The following is a 14,811-nucleotide window of genomic DNA, read 5'->3' as shown; positions in this document are numbered from 1 at the left end:
GCAAAGGGTGGTGCGAACTGCCAGACACATCATCGGAGGTGAGCTTCCCTCCCTCCAGGAAATATATACAGGGCGATGTGTGAAAAAAGCTTGGAGGATCATCAGAGACTCCAGCCACCCGAGCCATGGGCTGTTCTCACTGCTACCATCAGGTAGGCGGTATCGCAGCATCAGGACTCGCACCAGCCGACTCCATGATAGCTTCTTCCCCCAAGCAATCAGACTTCTGAACTCTTGATCTCCCACGATCAAAATACATCAGCACTGCACTTTATTACCCTTACTATTATATCTCACACCTGACTGTCATAAATTATATTATTATTATATTATATTCTCTCTTAACAACTGACTATCAACCGACAGCCTGAATGTCAATACAGTACAATACTGTACATTCTATATATATATACTTTTTTTTTATATATTTTTATTTTTAATTTTTATTGAATGATGTGTATCTATATAGTAAAAAAAAAAAAAAAAAAAAACAGCGTATTGTATACTGTACAGTGTATGTTATTATTTGTATATTGTTGAGTGTAATTATGTGTATAACAGATGTTTAAATTGTGTTGTGTTAATTTGATGTTATTGTAAATTGGTATATGTCTCATCACTGTCACGACTGCTATGTTGATCGGAACTGCACCCAAGAATTTCACACACCATTGCCCTTGTGTATATGGCAGTGTGACAATAAAGTGATTTGATTTGATTTGATTTGATATATGGCTTTAGGAAAATGACAATATATATATATATATATATATATATATATATATATATATATATATATATATATATATATATATATAAAAACAAAAAAACAATCATTTAATTTTGGAAACATCCTGCTGTCTTTATAAAATCACACTTAATATTTTTCTCACACAGTATAAATGGGTCTTTATACAATAGTTAAATATAATAAATACTGCCTTTATATGAGTATCATCATATTTGTGCGTCCCTTGCATGAGATTGTTTGAAAACACCTGCTTTAGGAAACATAATGACCAAATAAAAAAAACACATTTAAATCATTATGATATTCACTATGTTGCTTAATTTTATATACACAGCTAATACATTGCAATATTTGCATATATAGTGAATATTTGATATATCGCCTAGCCCTTATTTGATCCTGTCTGGTTGAATGTGCTTTTGAGTGTATAGCAGACTAAGCTGATTTTGTCATCAGTGCTTTTCCAACCCTGTTTGTTCATTTGTGTGAAAATGAGAAAGACACTGTCTAGATGCTCACTGTGTGTCTCTCGGGTCACAGTAGGGTTTGTTGTCCCTGTGCCACTTGATGTTTCCTCTGTTCTTCTTTTAATCAAAGTCTCTCCGATTTTGACATCACAAAACACTTCTTTAATAAAACTGTGCTCTGTCCTGGGACTCATAAATGCAGGGCAGCAGAGAATATATTAGTCTTTAAAAGGGTAACTAGGAGCATTTGGGTATCGACTACTACTAGAGTAAACAGAGCTTACAGAAGATTAGCTGCTGTTTGATGCGGGGTGGAAGTGCGTCTGTGGCCTAGTTGTTCAGTTGAGTTTGTGTCTATCAAAGGAGGCACAGAGCTTCTTTTCTCCTCAGCAGATGGAGACACTTGTTCTAATTGCTGCAGAAGTGGGCTAGATATTTTGAAGAAGATCTCAAAAAAGAGTGAAAAGGTCCTGTAGAGCTCTCTCATTTGATTTTTAAATAAGTGCAAAATGAGAAACAGATGATGCTACTGTGATCAAGTCATATCTATAGAGTGGTCTTACTGAAGGCCAGAAATCATGACTGAGTTTTAAATAATTAAAAATTTTTATTTTAGCTTTCAGTGTTTTAAATTAAGTAGCAAGTGTTAATTCAGTAACCCGCAGACATTGTCGTAGGACAACCATGACAACAAGCTAATAATGCTCTTCCTTTCCAATTATCTTTGTAGTTCTCATTATATTTTTCTTAGGCTCATATAAATGTTATTCAAATTTTTTAAACAACAAATTAAATAATTAAATAATTTCATTTTAAGACTATTTTCACCCTCTTTCTAAAGGCCTGGGTATTCTTCGTTTTTGCGTGTTGTGTATCGGAGTTCTGAATCGGATCGCACCCCGTCGACCGTGTTGCCTTTTTAAAGTATACCTGTCTGACCAAGAGTGAGTATGACCATGTTCTACAGATACGCGCTACCACTGCTTTGTGATACTCTTTTAGTACAGTCAACATCAGGCGCATGCACCAACGATATCCACAGACGAGGACTGTCCTTATGTCGAGAAAATCTGGGCCACGCACGGACTATGCTGATGCCGAAATTTGCATCACATATAGGGTACAACGGGCTAAAGGCACACCTTAAAGAAAATGTACATTTTTCAGGTCACAAAATGTATCATGATTCAATAAATAAATTTATTTTGATGGAGAAACATAATTTTTGTGAAAAGAAATAACAACAGAAGGTTGTTTTGAATATTTTTTTTTTTTTTTTAAAGATGGTGAGGGGGCCTTTTACCCCACACCAGGGGTAAATGTAGGGCAGTGGTAGCTCAGCAGTTAAGGCTCTGGGTTACTGATCAGAAGGTCAGGGGTTCAAGCCCCAGCACCGCCAAGATGCCACTGTTGGGCCCTTGAGCAAGGCCCTTGACCCTATCTGCTCCAGGGGCGCTGTATCATTGCTGACCCTGCACTCTGACCCCAGCCTAGCTGGGATATGTGAAAAAGAAGAATTTCACTGTATATGTGCAAATGTGTGATAAATAAAGAAAATTATTGTTAATTATTATTAATTATAAAAGGCTCCCTCACTTGGGGTAAAAGGCCCCCAGGCGGGATATACTGATATAGTGTTGATACTGGGGCAATAGTTATAGGGCACAATTGAGTATGAGTATTTTGTCTGAAAATAAATTTGATAATTTCCAGGATATTCATTAGCTACACAAGTTTGCAACATTTTAAAAATAATTAAATATTAGATCAATTGACCTCAAAATGTCTCGGTTACTGTTGTAACCTCCATTCCCTGATGGAGGGAACGAGACGTTTTGTCGATGTAGTGACACTAGGGGTCGCTCTTGAGAGCCCGAACACCTCAGATTTTTGAGAAAAGGCCAATGAGAATTGGCGAGTGGAATTTGCATGCCACTCCCCCAGACATACGGGTATAAAAGGAGCTGGCTCGCAACCACTCATTCAAGTTTTGTGCTGAGGAGCCGAGACAGGGTCCCGGCCATTTTAGCGGGTAGTACAGCGTTGTGGCAGGGGGGACACAACGTCTTGTTCCCTCCATCAGGGAACGGAGGTTACGACAGTAACCGAGATGTTCCCCTTCTGTCACTCACTCGATGTTGTGTCGATGTAGTGACACTAGGGGTCCCTATACGAAATGCCACAACTAGCTGAACTGTGTTATGTGGACTGCCGGTGCAGGTGCAAGCAAGCTGCTGCGTGTGTAGTAGCAGGTGCACTGGTCTGCACGTAGCCTCCCCCAATGCCTCAAAAAACGTTGTATAGTATGGAAGCAGGTCACGCCAGCCGCTGCCTTTTCTCTCTATGTTTTCTCTCCACAGAGTATTCAGTTATTCGGCTGGGGCCATTTTAATGCTCAATATATGCACCGGGGAAGGTGTTCTTTTCCTATCCTATTCTTTCAGGGGGAAAAGACCCCACGGAGACCACATCCTGCCCGGAGGGGAGGTAACATGTGGCAAGCACGTCATGTGGGCTCAGAGCCGCACATAGAAGAGGTGTGGTGGTAGGTCCTGCCTGAAAGGGGAGGAGCTCTTCAAACACGGCGACCGGGACAGAGATGGCTCTGTCGAAGGGAGACGCAGGTACTGCGGAAAATACATCACAGGGGGTTACCGCAGTAACCGGCACCTGTGGAGCACCTACCTCAGTAAGGGCATATTAGCACACGTACTGGTTCCAGCTGTGAATTCCTCCACTGAATTTGCGAGCCACAGGGCTAGGGAGGAAGGACATCTAGGGTTCACGGGTTCGTGAAATTGCATGGGAAAAGAAGTGCACATCTTCGCCTCTTTCGAGGGGAAAGGCGCTATACACAAGTGATACACCCGGCCAGCTGTCTGTATTCCCGAACTTACCTGTTCGTACCTGACAGAACACGGGACGAAACCGGCTCAACCCGGAGATCGTAAAATCTCACGAAGGTATTGGGTGTCGCCCAGCCCGCTGCCCTGCAGATGTCTGCTAGAGAGTGCCATGGGCCAGTGCCCATGAGGATGCCAGACTCCTTGTGGAGTGTGCTCATATTCCCGAAGGGGTGGGCATGGCCTGGGCCTGGTATGCCATAGCGATGGCATCCATGATCCAGTGGGCAAGTCTCTGTTTGGAGACAGCGTTCCCTTTCCGCTGTCTGCCAAAGCAGACAAAGAGCTGCTCAGAGTGTCTAAAGCTCTACGTACAATCCAAGTAGATGTGCAAAGTACGCACCGGACACAGCAACGACAGGGCTGGGTCTGCCTCCTCCTGGGGCAGCGCTTGCAGGTTTACCACCTGATCCCTGAAAGGGGGTTGTGGGAACCTTGGCCACATAGCCCGGCCGGGGTCTCAGGATTACGTGAGAGTCATCCGGACCGAACTCCAGGCAGGTATCGCTGACAGAGAACGCTTGCAGGTCCTCGACCCTCTTGATGGAGGTGAGTGCAATCAGGAGGGCCGTCTTCAAGGAGATGGCTTTCAATTCGACTGACTCTAGCAGCTCAAAGGGGGCTCAGCGAAGGCCCAGGAGGACCATGGAGAGATCCCATGAGGGGAACAGGCGTGGCCTAGGAGGATTCAGCCTCCGGACGCCTCTCAGGAACCTGATGATCAGGTCGTGCTTCCCTAAGGACTTACCATCCACTGTATCGTGGTGTGCCGCTATGGCGGCCACATACACCTTCAAGGTAGAGGGGGACAGCCGTTCCTCCAGCCTCTCCTGCAGGAAGGAAAGCACTGACCCGACTGCGCATCTCTGAGGGTCTTCAGCTCGGGAAGAACACCAATTCGCGAATCGACGCCACTTCAGGGTATAAAGCTGCCTCGAGAAAGGAGCTCTGGCCTGAGTAATCGTGTCTCCACTGCTGGTGGTAGGCCACTTAGGTCTTCTGCGTCCTGTCCAAGGGCCAGACATGGAGGTTCCAGAGGTCTGGGCATGGGTGCCAGAATGTGCCCCATTCCTGAGAAAGAAGGTCCTTCCTCAGGGGATTTCGCCAGGGAGGGGCTGTCACCAGAAGCGTGAGGTCTGGGAACCAAGTCTGGGTGGGCCAATACGGGGCCACGAAGGTGACCTGCCCCTCGTCCTCCCTGACCTTGCACAGGGTCTGTGCAAGTAGGCTCACTAGGGGGAACGCATACTTGCGCAGCCCCTGGGGCTAGCTGTGTGCCAGTGCATCTGGGCCGAGGGGGGCCCCAATCGGAGAATACCAGAGTGGGAATTGGGAGGTTTCTCGGGAGGCAAATAGGTCTACTTGTGCTTTGCCGAACCGACTCCAAATCAGCTGGACCACCTGGGGGTGGAGTTTCCACTCTCCCCTGTGCGTCACCTGCCACGACAATAATGAAGGGTCTTCCTTGTACTCAAATTGTACAGTCCAAATTCCTGCTGGAGTTCTATAAAGGTGGAGCCCCAGCTTACCTTCCTTCTTTTGCCTGATTGAACCTGGAAAAGCAGTAGTCACTCCCTTAACTTCAGAATTGAATTGAACTCTGGTAAAACAGTTTGGATACCCGGTGTTCCAAATGGCCTACATGATGGCTTTGGAGGGCACTTCTAAGGGATTACAATCTTTATCGCCATGCTTTAAAGTAATTCCAAACAGAATTTCTAATACAACTTATGCTAAAAGTGAGTTCCAAATTACCATACTTTTTAAGCCCCACTCTTTTCAGTACTCCAAAGCTCTCACAATGGATCTTAAAATCTACGAAGGGAATGTGGCTTATGGATGATCACTTCTGAATGGAACGCACCCTTAATCTGTCATTATGTAACAAGTGTGTACTCTTCAGTTTTAATAAACAATGTTTTAAAGTTGTTTTGTGTGCTTCTTTTAAATAGTTTGAAATGATTGTAGACATTGTATATGTAACTTAACACTTTTTAACAGAATAAAGTAAACTTTTGGTTAGACCAGTTATTGACCACTAAAATGTGTTGGTCTAAACAACCATCAAACTCTCACATCTACTTTGGTCACTCATGAATACAGTTGTGTTTCTAAACACTATTTTGTATTCCAATTAGCCAATGTGTTTAGAAAATGCCAATGATTTTTAGATAATGCTAATGAGAGATAATGCACTTTGGGTCCAATAAACAGCTTGAAGTAGTTCATTTCTTTTAGTGTAAGAAATGTTAGGGTGTATTTTTGAAGAGCCCTATAAATGCAGTAAAGAAGTGTTAAGTTGAATTGAATCTTTCAGAATTTACAGAATGTTTTTAAATCAAAAAATGGCAATGAGTTGTGAATTGAATTGACTTGAAGGCTGCAACTAACAACAACTTGTGTTGTGTACTCTGTGGCCTCTACCAATTTTAAGATACACTGTTTTTTCCACCTGGTTCTGTGGTCCTCTGTGGATAGCACAAACTCCTGATTTGGTGATGGTATTTTCATTATTGATTTTGCAGACTAACCCAAAGATTCACACCCCCTAGTTGATCAGGATAAAAGCCTGAGATGATACATTTTTAATGGGAAGAAAATCTCCTGCTTCTCACCTGCCAAATGGTGCTTAGTTGCGTAAGAAGAGTTAAGCAACATACGGTGAAGGTATGAACCTTATCTGCTATGTGTGCTGGCCATCTCTTGCCCTCATGACTCATGGTGTGTAAGGTGATTCGCTTAGACTCTTAATGCTGATTGATGTGTGGGTGATGTCTGTGTGCTGTGTCATGGTCAGATATTCTTTTATATACTGAGATCAACTTGGATCACATGAGTCTTTTAAGCCATTCATTTAATTGCCCAGACGTTTGAACCGTGCAGCCCTGTACATTGCGAATAAATCACTCACATATGCGACTAAATTTCATGCTATTCAACTAAACTGTGTCTGTTAATAGCCACTTGCAAGTAAATATTCTGATTTTACTCGCCAGAGATTGAGATCTGTATCCTTTTACTGAATAAGAAGCTGGTGATTAAGAAGCTGGATTCAGCCTCTTCTTTTACTGCTTGTGTCTCGGGGGCACACACTCTGAAGGAAATTGACTTTATTTGGCTGAAGTGGTCCTAGACGGTCACTATCGCTTTAGATGAGCCATAAAATGTAATTTACATCACATTTAAAGATGTCAACTCTTACTTTGATTAAACTTTTCCACGGTCTGTTTTCACTACATTCTCCATTTTAAAGATTGACTAGTAATGTGCCTGTTGGACATTTGTTAGAAGGTAAAAGTGTTGCAAAACTCAATAGCCTTTAGATTTGAATTTGAGAACTTGTACAATAAATATTTGTACACGTAAGTCAATACACATTATGCAAGTAAGTTTTCTTTTGCTTCATTCCGTGTTTTGTGTGTCCAAAGATGAGAGCCACATACTAAATTTTCTCTTTTATGTCTCTTTTAAAATCCTTTCTGTTATTTACAGTCATTTGGTGATCAAAAAGTAAAAAATAAATATACATTTTAATCATACGTTGTACGGATGAAGGAATAACCATTGTGCAACTTCTCTCTCCTTAATCCTTCTATCTCTGTTGTTGTGCACAGTGCTCATTCAATTTTAAAGAGACAGTACCAGTTTAGTTCTTGTTATACATATCAATGTAAACTCAATGTAAATCGCACAAGTGCATATAAACAACATATAACGAAATGTAGTATGTAGTAAGTGTAATAAATGTGTAAATGCATTAATATTTATATATATATATATATATATATATATATACTATATATACATACACTATATATATATATATATATATATATATACATATATATATACATACACTATATATATATATATATATATATATATATACATACACTATATATATATATACATACACTATATATATATATATACATACACTATATATATATATATATATATATATATATATATATATATATATATATATATATATATATATATAGTGTATATATATATATATATATATATATACACTATATATATATATATATATATATGTAAATCGCACAAGTGCATATAAACAACATATAACGAAATGTAGTATGTAGTAAGTGTAATAAATGTGTAAATGCATTAATATTTATATATATATATATATATATATATATATATATATATATATACTATATATACATACACTATATATATATATATATATATATATATATATATATAAATATTAATGCATGTATGTATATATATATATATAGTGTATGTATATATATATACATACACTATATATATATATATACATACACTATATATATATATATACATACACTATATATATATATATATATATATATATATATATATATATGAAGATGCCCCCTTCTCAACTTGCTTAATATATTTTTTCAGTTTTCAGTTGAATGACGCTTACATGTTGTCTGGCAAGTAAAAACAAAAATGTACTAGCCAATGGCAATTTTTTTTCTCCAATGTGTACGTAGAGGGTTGCACTGTTTAGAGCGTTTTTCAACTGTAAAGCACAGTTTGTGGATACCATACAAATTAATGGGGAGAGCCACAAACTGACACCTTCTTGTCGAACAATTGTTTGTGTCTTCTCTTATAAAACAGAGATTTTATCGTAGTAAACTTCACAAACAGAGTTCACTCCAAAAGGATTGTTTAGTATAAAACAAGTTGAAGATTAGCGGACAGGCGGTCAATTCATTATGTTTTCTCAAAAAGCATTTTGTTCAGCATACTGAAGCATCCCCTACATTGACATCCACAAAAAATAAAAGGGCCTCTGGTCTAGGGGTGGGTGATATGACCAAAATCTTATCTATTAAATAACCATATTGTAATGCCTATTTTTGAAATATCCAGTCATTGAATTAAATTTTTTATAAATGAAAACTACTTCCTCTTATATAATTTTGTCTTTATTTGGAACTTGACAAACATAGTCAGAGTAAAAAAATAATAATAATATACAATTGGTGGTATTCAAAAAGTGGTAATCAACCTTACCACAATGCAAAATTTCACATTTCAGTCTGATGTTGTTTACCAGTATTATTATTATAAAATAATTCATTAGGCTCTTAATGGTTTAAGTCATCTCTGTAGACAATATTTGAATATCTGAAAGCAAAGCCAGTTTGTTTCCTATTATCTAACATAATTCGAACTGAATTTTATTAAAGGAATAGTTCACCCAAAAATGAAAATTTGCTGATAATTTGTGATAATGTGAATGTCCTCCATTTTTTGATGGTCCAAAATGCATATTTAGGGTGCATCAAAATAATCCACACAACTCCCGTCGACAAATAAAGTTCTTCTGAACCCAAACAATTGATTATTTTGAAAAACAAAACAATACTTATATACTTTTTAACTACAAATGTTCGCTTCCATACATCTCTGTGACGTGCGCTCATGAGAGGGATGACGTAAGCTCGTTGGTAAGGTCACGTGTCATGTGGAGGAGGAGTCAGGAAGCGCATCGTTGTTTACAAGAGAAACTTGTGCCGTTCACAAACCAAAATAGTCCAAAACTATTTCAAAACAATATAATATAAATAAATAAAAAAAATCAAAATAATAATAAAAAAAAACAAACAATGTAAACAATGACGCGCTTCCTGATTCCTCCTCCACGTGACGCATGACCTTACCAACCAGCTTATGTCATCCCTCTCATGAGCGCACGTCACAGAGATGTATGGAAGTGAACATTTGTAGTTAAAATGTATATAAGTATTGTTTTGTTTTTCAAAATAATCAATCGTTTGGGTTTAGAATAACTTTATTTGTGGACTGGAGTCGTGTGGATTATTTAGATGCACCCTAAATATGCATTTTGGACTGTCAAAAAATGGAGGACATTCACTTGGATGGCCTGAGGGTGAGTAAATTATCAGCAAATTTTAATTTTTGGGTGAACTATTCCTTTAAGGGTGATGATGTGTAGTTTTAATCCACATGACAGCTGACACATAATTGTTGGTGCATGAGATGTTGTTTTAGCTGTTTTCCTTGTCAGTGTTGGTTAGAATGTTAGACTCTCTCGCCGTTTGACATGTTTGACTTCCTCCATAGCGCTTTAAGGTAAAATAAACTCAAATTTCAGTAGAATTCAAATGGGTCACTCAAGTTTTGAAGATTGTGCCACGACAGAGAGAAACCGTGTTGAGTAGTGCAAGTGTCTGTGGAGCCCAGTCTGGAAGCCTGATGGACTCGCGTGCACTTTCATGCTTCAGAGACAATCATGTGAAACACAGCTGCATGTATCTGATGAGAAGGATATTCAAAATGCGAGATTAATGCCATTGAATTTGCTTCGGCAAATGTTCAGTACCTGAAAAACCCTGTTTCTTCAGTTCTCTCATTCTCACATAAAGCCGCTCTGCCCTCCTCCTCCATTTCTCCAACAGAATGTGTACCACATACATGTGATGTGAATAGAATTAGGTGCACATTTCTTGCACATGATGGCGGTTTTGCAGATTATGCGTAAACGCGATACAGACGATAATCCAAAATATATACCAGTTGCCAAATTTCTACCGGTTTATCATGTCTACCAGTATATCACCCACCCCTACTCTGGTCTCCTAACCAGTGTCCCTTCACGTTACGCTTTGTTTTGCTAACCTTGAAAGCTCCCCCTGGGGGAAAGGCTCTGTCATGGTCTCCTGTAAGAATGGCTGCTACTTTACCAGGGTTGGGTAAAATTCATTCGAATTGAAAGCATCTAGCACACTTACGAAGAAGTTCTTCGATATTCGTTCAGAGGTAAAAAGAAGTTTGAAACAGCTGAGCAACGGCATGCTGTTTGCGTACATTCAGACACCCGCTCCACCACTGTGGGAGGCGTTTGGAGGAGCATTTAAATATGAGGTCGCTCAAGACTACATGTAAAACATCAGCTAAGATGACATTAAAATGTGTTATCAATGACTTCATTCCTAATTCTATGAGTAGAATTCACACGAGATTAGTAAAAGAAGCTGTTTTTAACCACTCAATGATGATTTTAAGAGTGCAACCACAACAATACATCCAGTGGCGTAACATAATATATATGCACTAGATAATGTATAATTTGTCTTGTTTACATTCTGAACTGACGACGCTAATGCGCTAACACACCATAATATGCACCAATTACACTCTGTTGTAGTAATTTATGATGACACAGATACAACTGCAAAGATGGGTGTATAAAAGAGTGTTCATGGGTAGAATACAGACAAAATAATTTGTTCTAAATGACGTAATGCCGCTTCATTCTTTGATTTCGTAGGAAGAATGCAGGGGCCTTAAGAATCGTCCCCCTTTCAGTTCTTGTACTTGGGGTAAATTAGAGCATTTTGGGAAATGAAGTGTTCTTCCATCATGTTCTGTTTATGTTAATATACATTAAATACAGTTAAATGAATACTTTTTTTGGTGGCATTTCAAACATTCATTATCATGTAATGTACTTTACCATCAAATTCAGTTCTTAATTCTAAAAAGTGCACAACCATCTGCTGTACACACAGTTTTCTTTGTGTTCCTCTCTCTGACTCTTTCTTCTCATATGAATCTTTCTTTCTTTCTCCTCTTTTTTCTTCTCTTCTCACTGCTGCTGACACTAACACCCCTCAGACTGGCACTATGAGGGTAAGATTGCATTCTTTTCTCTATCACATCATAAACCTTCTTAGACAGACTTCTGTTTTCTCTTTCTTTTTCCACATTCATTCCCTTAGTAAAATCAAAATCACACTTTTGTATTCATACTCAACAAAATGTAGGTATGTTTAATGTGAAAACTAAATCAGTATTTTTGTTTGGCTCTCCAAAAAGTAAAATAAAAATAAAATCTAAAGAACCTTAAAACATGACAAATTCACTTGAAAAGCAAAATGACATAGATATTTACATTGCATACAATTTTAAGACTTATTTTAATAGAAAATGTCCTTTTTTGTGATGAAAGTAACAGTAGGTTTAAGACTGACTGTTTCTGTCTCTTTCTGTTTCTGGCACAGAGTGTAAGTTGTCTCGGACGGGTCCGCCTGCCACTATCGTCACCATCGATGAGGAGAGTCCGAACGGTAAGCATCTCTGCCCTTTTTTAGTCACGATGCACCTAAATCATGCTGCTTCCTGTTAGTGGTAATGGCTGGCCCTCTATTAATCAAGATTTGTCATGTGATTTATGAACAGTGGAAGTCACTTATCTTAAGTTGATTTCTTTGGTCCACTTCAGGGTTTTTCTTAAATTTGTGTTTCCACAAAGCCGTTTGGTTTTATGATTTAACTGCAGGGACTTTGCGATTGGAATAGATATGCCAATGGCAACTGCAAAAAACAAACAAACAAACAAACAAAGAAAAAAAAAAGATAAATAAAGAACATTTTGAAATTATAACTTGAATTGCTAGGGTGAATTGATATTGCTCATACTAAGGGTTGGGATTTGAATATATCCTCTAACCTGAAGTATTTCACTTTTTATTTTAAGGATGATAAAATCGACAGGAAATCCCTTAATTTACATTAAAGGAGGAACACAAACCATATCTAGGGAAAGGAATGTCATATAAAGTTGGTGGTGGGCAGTTTTGACTTGGACAGTAAGCAAACACCTAGCAACCAGCCAGAACACCTTAGCAACAGAATACCCACAACCTGGTAACAACCCAGCATGTGTGGAATTTTGCATGGGCAAGCACCACTCACAATTTAACTAGAACGTGTTCTGTAAAAATATAGTTACAGTATATTTATTATTCATATATTTCTTGAAAGATTAGAATATTACTGGAAATCTCAGAGGTTGGGGGTCTGCGTGGTTCATTTGGGCACCTCTGGTATACAGTAAATGATCTAATGTGAAACTGGTTTGAAATAGAAATGATGGAGAATTGATTTGGAAACATTTTCAGATATAGACAGAAGTTGCTTCAACAGTTGTTTCAAACTTCCCAGACATCATGCTGTTCTCAGCATCTCGTGAGACAGATACCTGTTGCTTTTCTGGCTGAGAATGTATGTGTGTGTGTGTTAGTGAGTGCTCGCTGGAACCACAGATGGTGTTTTTTGTTGTGGCGGCACACTGGGGCCGATTATCACATACAGTAACTCTGTGTAGGCGATGCTACAGTGCGTCACGCGCTGATAAATGAGCCACTCGCCTCTCGCTGCTGAAGTGCTCAACAGAGCGTTTGACAACACTGCCTGTTTGTTTATGTAACAGGTGTTGGCGACTGCGTGCAAGTTTACTATCTGCTTTCTTCTACCATATCTTTTTTTTTCTCTTCTCTCCATTTCCCTCCTCTCTCCCTCTCTTTCCTGGAGGTTTTTGTATTTTCACTCTCTCTGTGGGTCAGAGAATTTATTCAGCATCCATGTCGGTTTAGGAATGTGCAGTGAACTAGAGGCCTGCTGGGAAATGTAGTTCCAGTATCATGAAGCTGTTTAATGGATATTGGTTCAGGCGGTTTACTTCTCTGTGTTTAAATAATTTGTTTGTTTTTACTTTTTCGCTTTGGCAGTGTGTATTCAGATAGCACAGCCAAAGGGACCCTCAAAGCAAGACAGGAGCATTTAAATATATCCGTGGCAGTAATACGAAAGCAACTGTGGCAGAAAAGTTTACCTGCAGATTATTCCTGTATTAAGTTTTACAGTAAATTTGTTTCATTGCAGATTTCACCTCAGATTAAAACAGAGCCAGTGTATCATTGTTGCCTTCAGTATAGTTGTGTACTAACTTAAACTGCTTTTCGGTTGCTGCTCTTGAGTATCACTTGTAGATGTGTTTTTTTATTTTTTTATTTTTTTATTATTATTATTACACATAATGTGTGGCCTACATGGAGCTAAAATAAAATAAATAAATAAATAAATAAAAACCTCAGCAAAGTTTAGAACATCAACGGTATTCAATATATAACCACATAATATAACTACATTATTCCATTATACATTTTAATACGTTTTGGCTTGATACCAAATATTGATAGTTCTCTTCTGGAATTAAGAAATACAGAACCATATTTTAATTTAATAGAGTAAATTGTAAATTGAATAAATTACATGGACCGATCTGGATTTCCGTACATCCAGTTATGGCCGACAAAAATGATTTATGTTTCCCAATACAATGGAGTAAGTACATATCTACAGTATTTTACAAATTTAAACTGATTGCACATTATGAAATTACGTTTTGACAAATTGTTCAAAAACTGTGTTCCATTAGCTCATTTTAATTAACAAAATTGAACAAGCATGTAGACAGTAGACAGTAATGTTTCTCCTCCACCCTCATTTGTGACCAACACAATCTTTGAACATCTTTTATATACAGTATGCACATTATATACCTTATTGGCAAACAAAGTGTTCATGATTATGATCAGGAAATTTACTTAAAAGGAAAAATTCACATCTTCATTTGCTCACCCCTATGTTGTTTCAAACCCATATGGCTTTATTTTTTTCTGTGGCACACAAAAGGAGACCATTCAGTTTCTCTGCATTTTGTTCCATACAATGTAAGTGAATGATGGCAGAGACTAACAGTTTTCTTAACATCTTCTTTTGTGTTCCCCAAAATAAAGAAATTCATTTGGATTAGGGACAACATGAGAACTATCCCTTTAAATGGACATCT

The 14,811-nt window shown here is 38.3% G+C and overlaps 1 protein-coding gene across 1 annotated transcript in view; it reads left to right on the top strand.

The window, feature by feature from the left end:
- The window catches only part of LOC127414423 (protocadherin-15-like), a 254,255-nt gene that overhangs the window by 46,993 nt on the left and 192,451 nt on the right, over positions 1-14,811 (top strand). The window contains exons 3-4 of the mRNA XM_051652444.1: positions 11,793-11,807; positions 12,179-12,244. Coding sequence (XP_051508404.1) covers positions 11,793-11,807; positions 12,179-12,244 — 81 coding nt within the window. The remainder of the gene's footprint in view (positions 1-11,792; positions 11,808-12,178; positions 12,245-14,811) is intronic.

Source organism: Myxocyprinus asiaticus, chromosome 23 (genome assembly GCF_019703515.2).
Source record: "Myxocyprinus asiaticus isolate MX2 ecotype Aquarium Trade chromosome 23, UBuf_Myxa_2, whole genome shotgun sequence".
In the NCBI taxonomy this organism is placed as follows: Eukaryota; Metazoa; Chordata; class Actinopteri; order Cypriniformes; family Catostomidae; genus Myxocyprinus; species Myxocyprinus asiaticus.
Note: the sequence above shows the minus strand (reverse complement) of the source record. Positions and strands in the feature narration are given on the sequence as shown.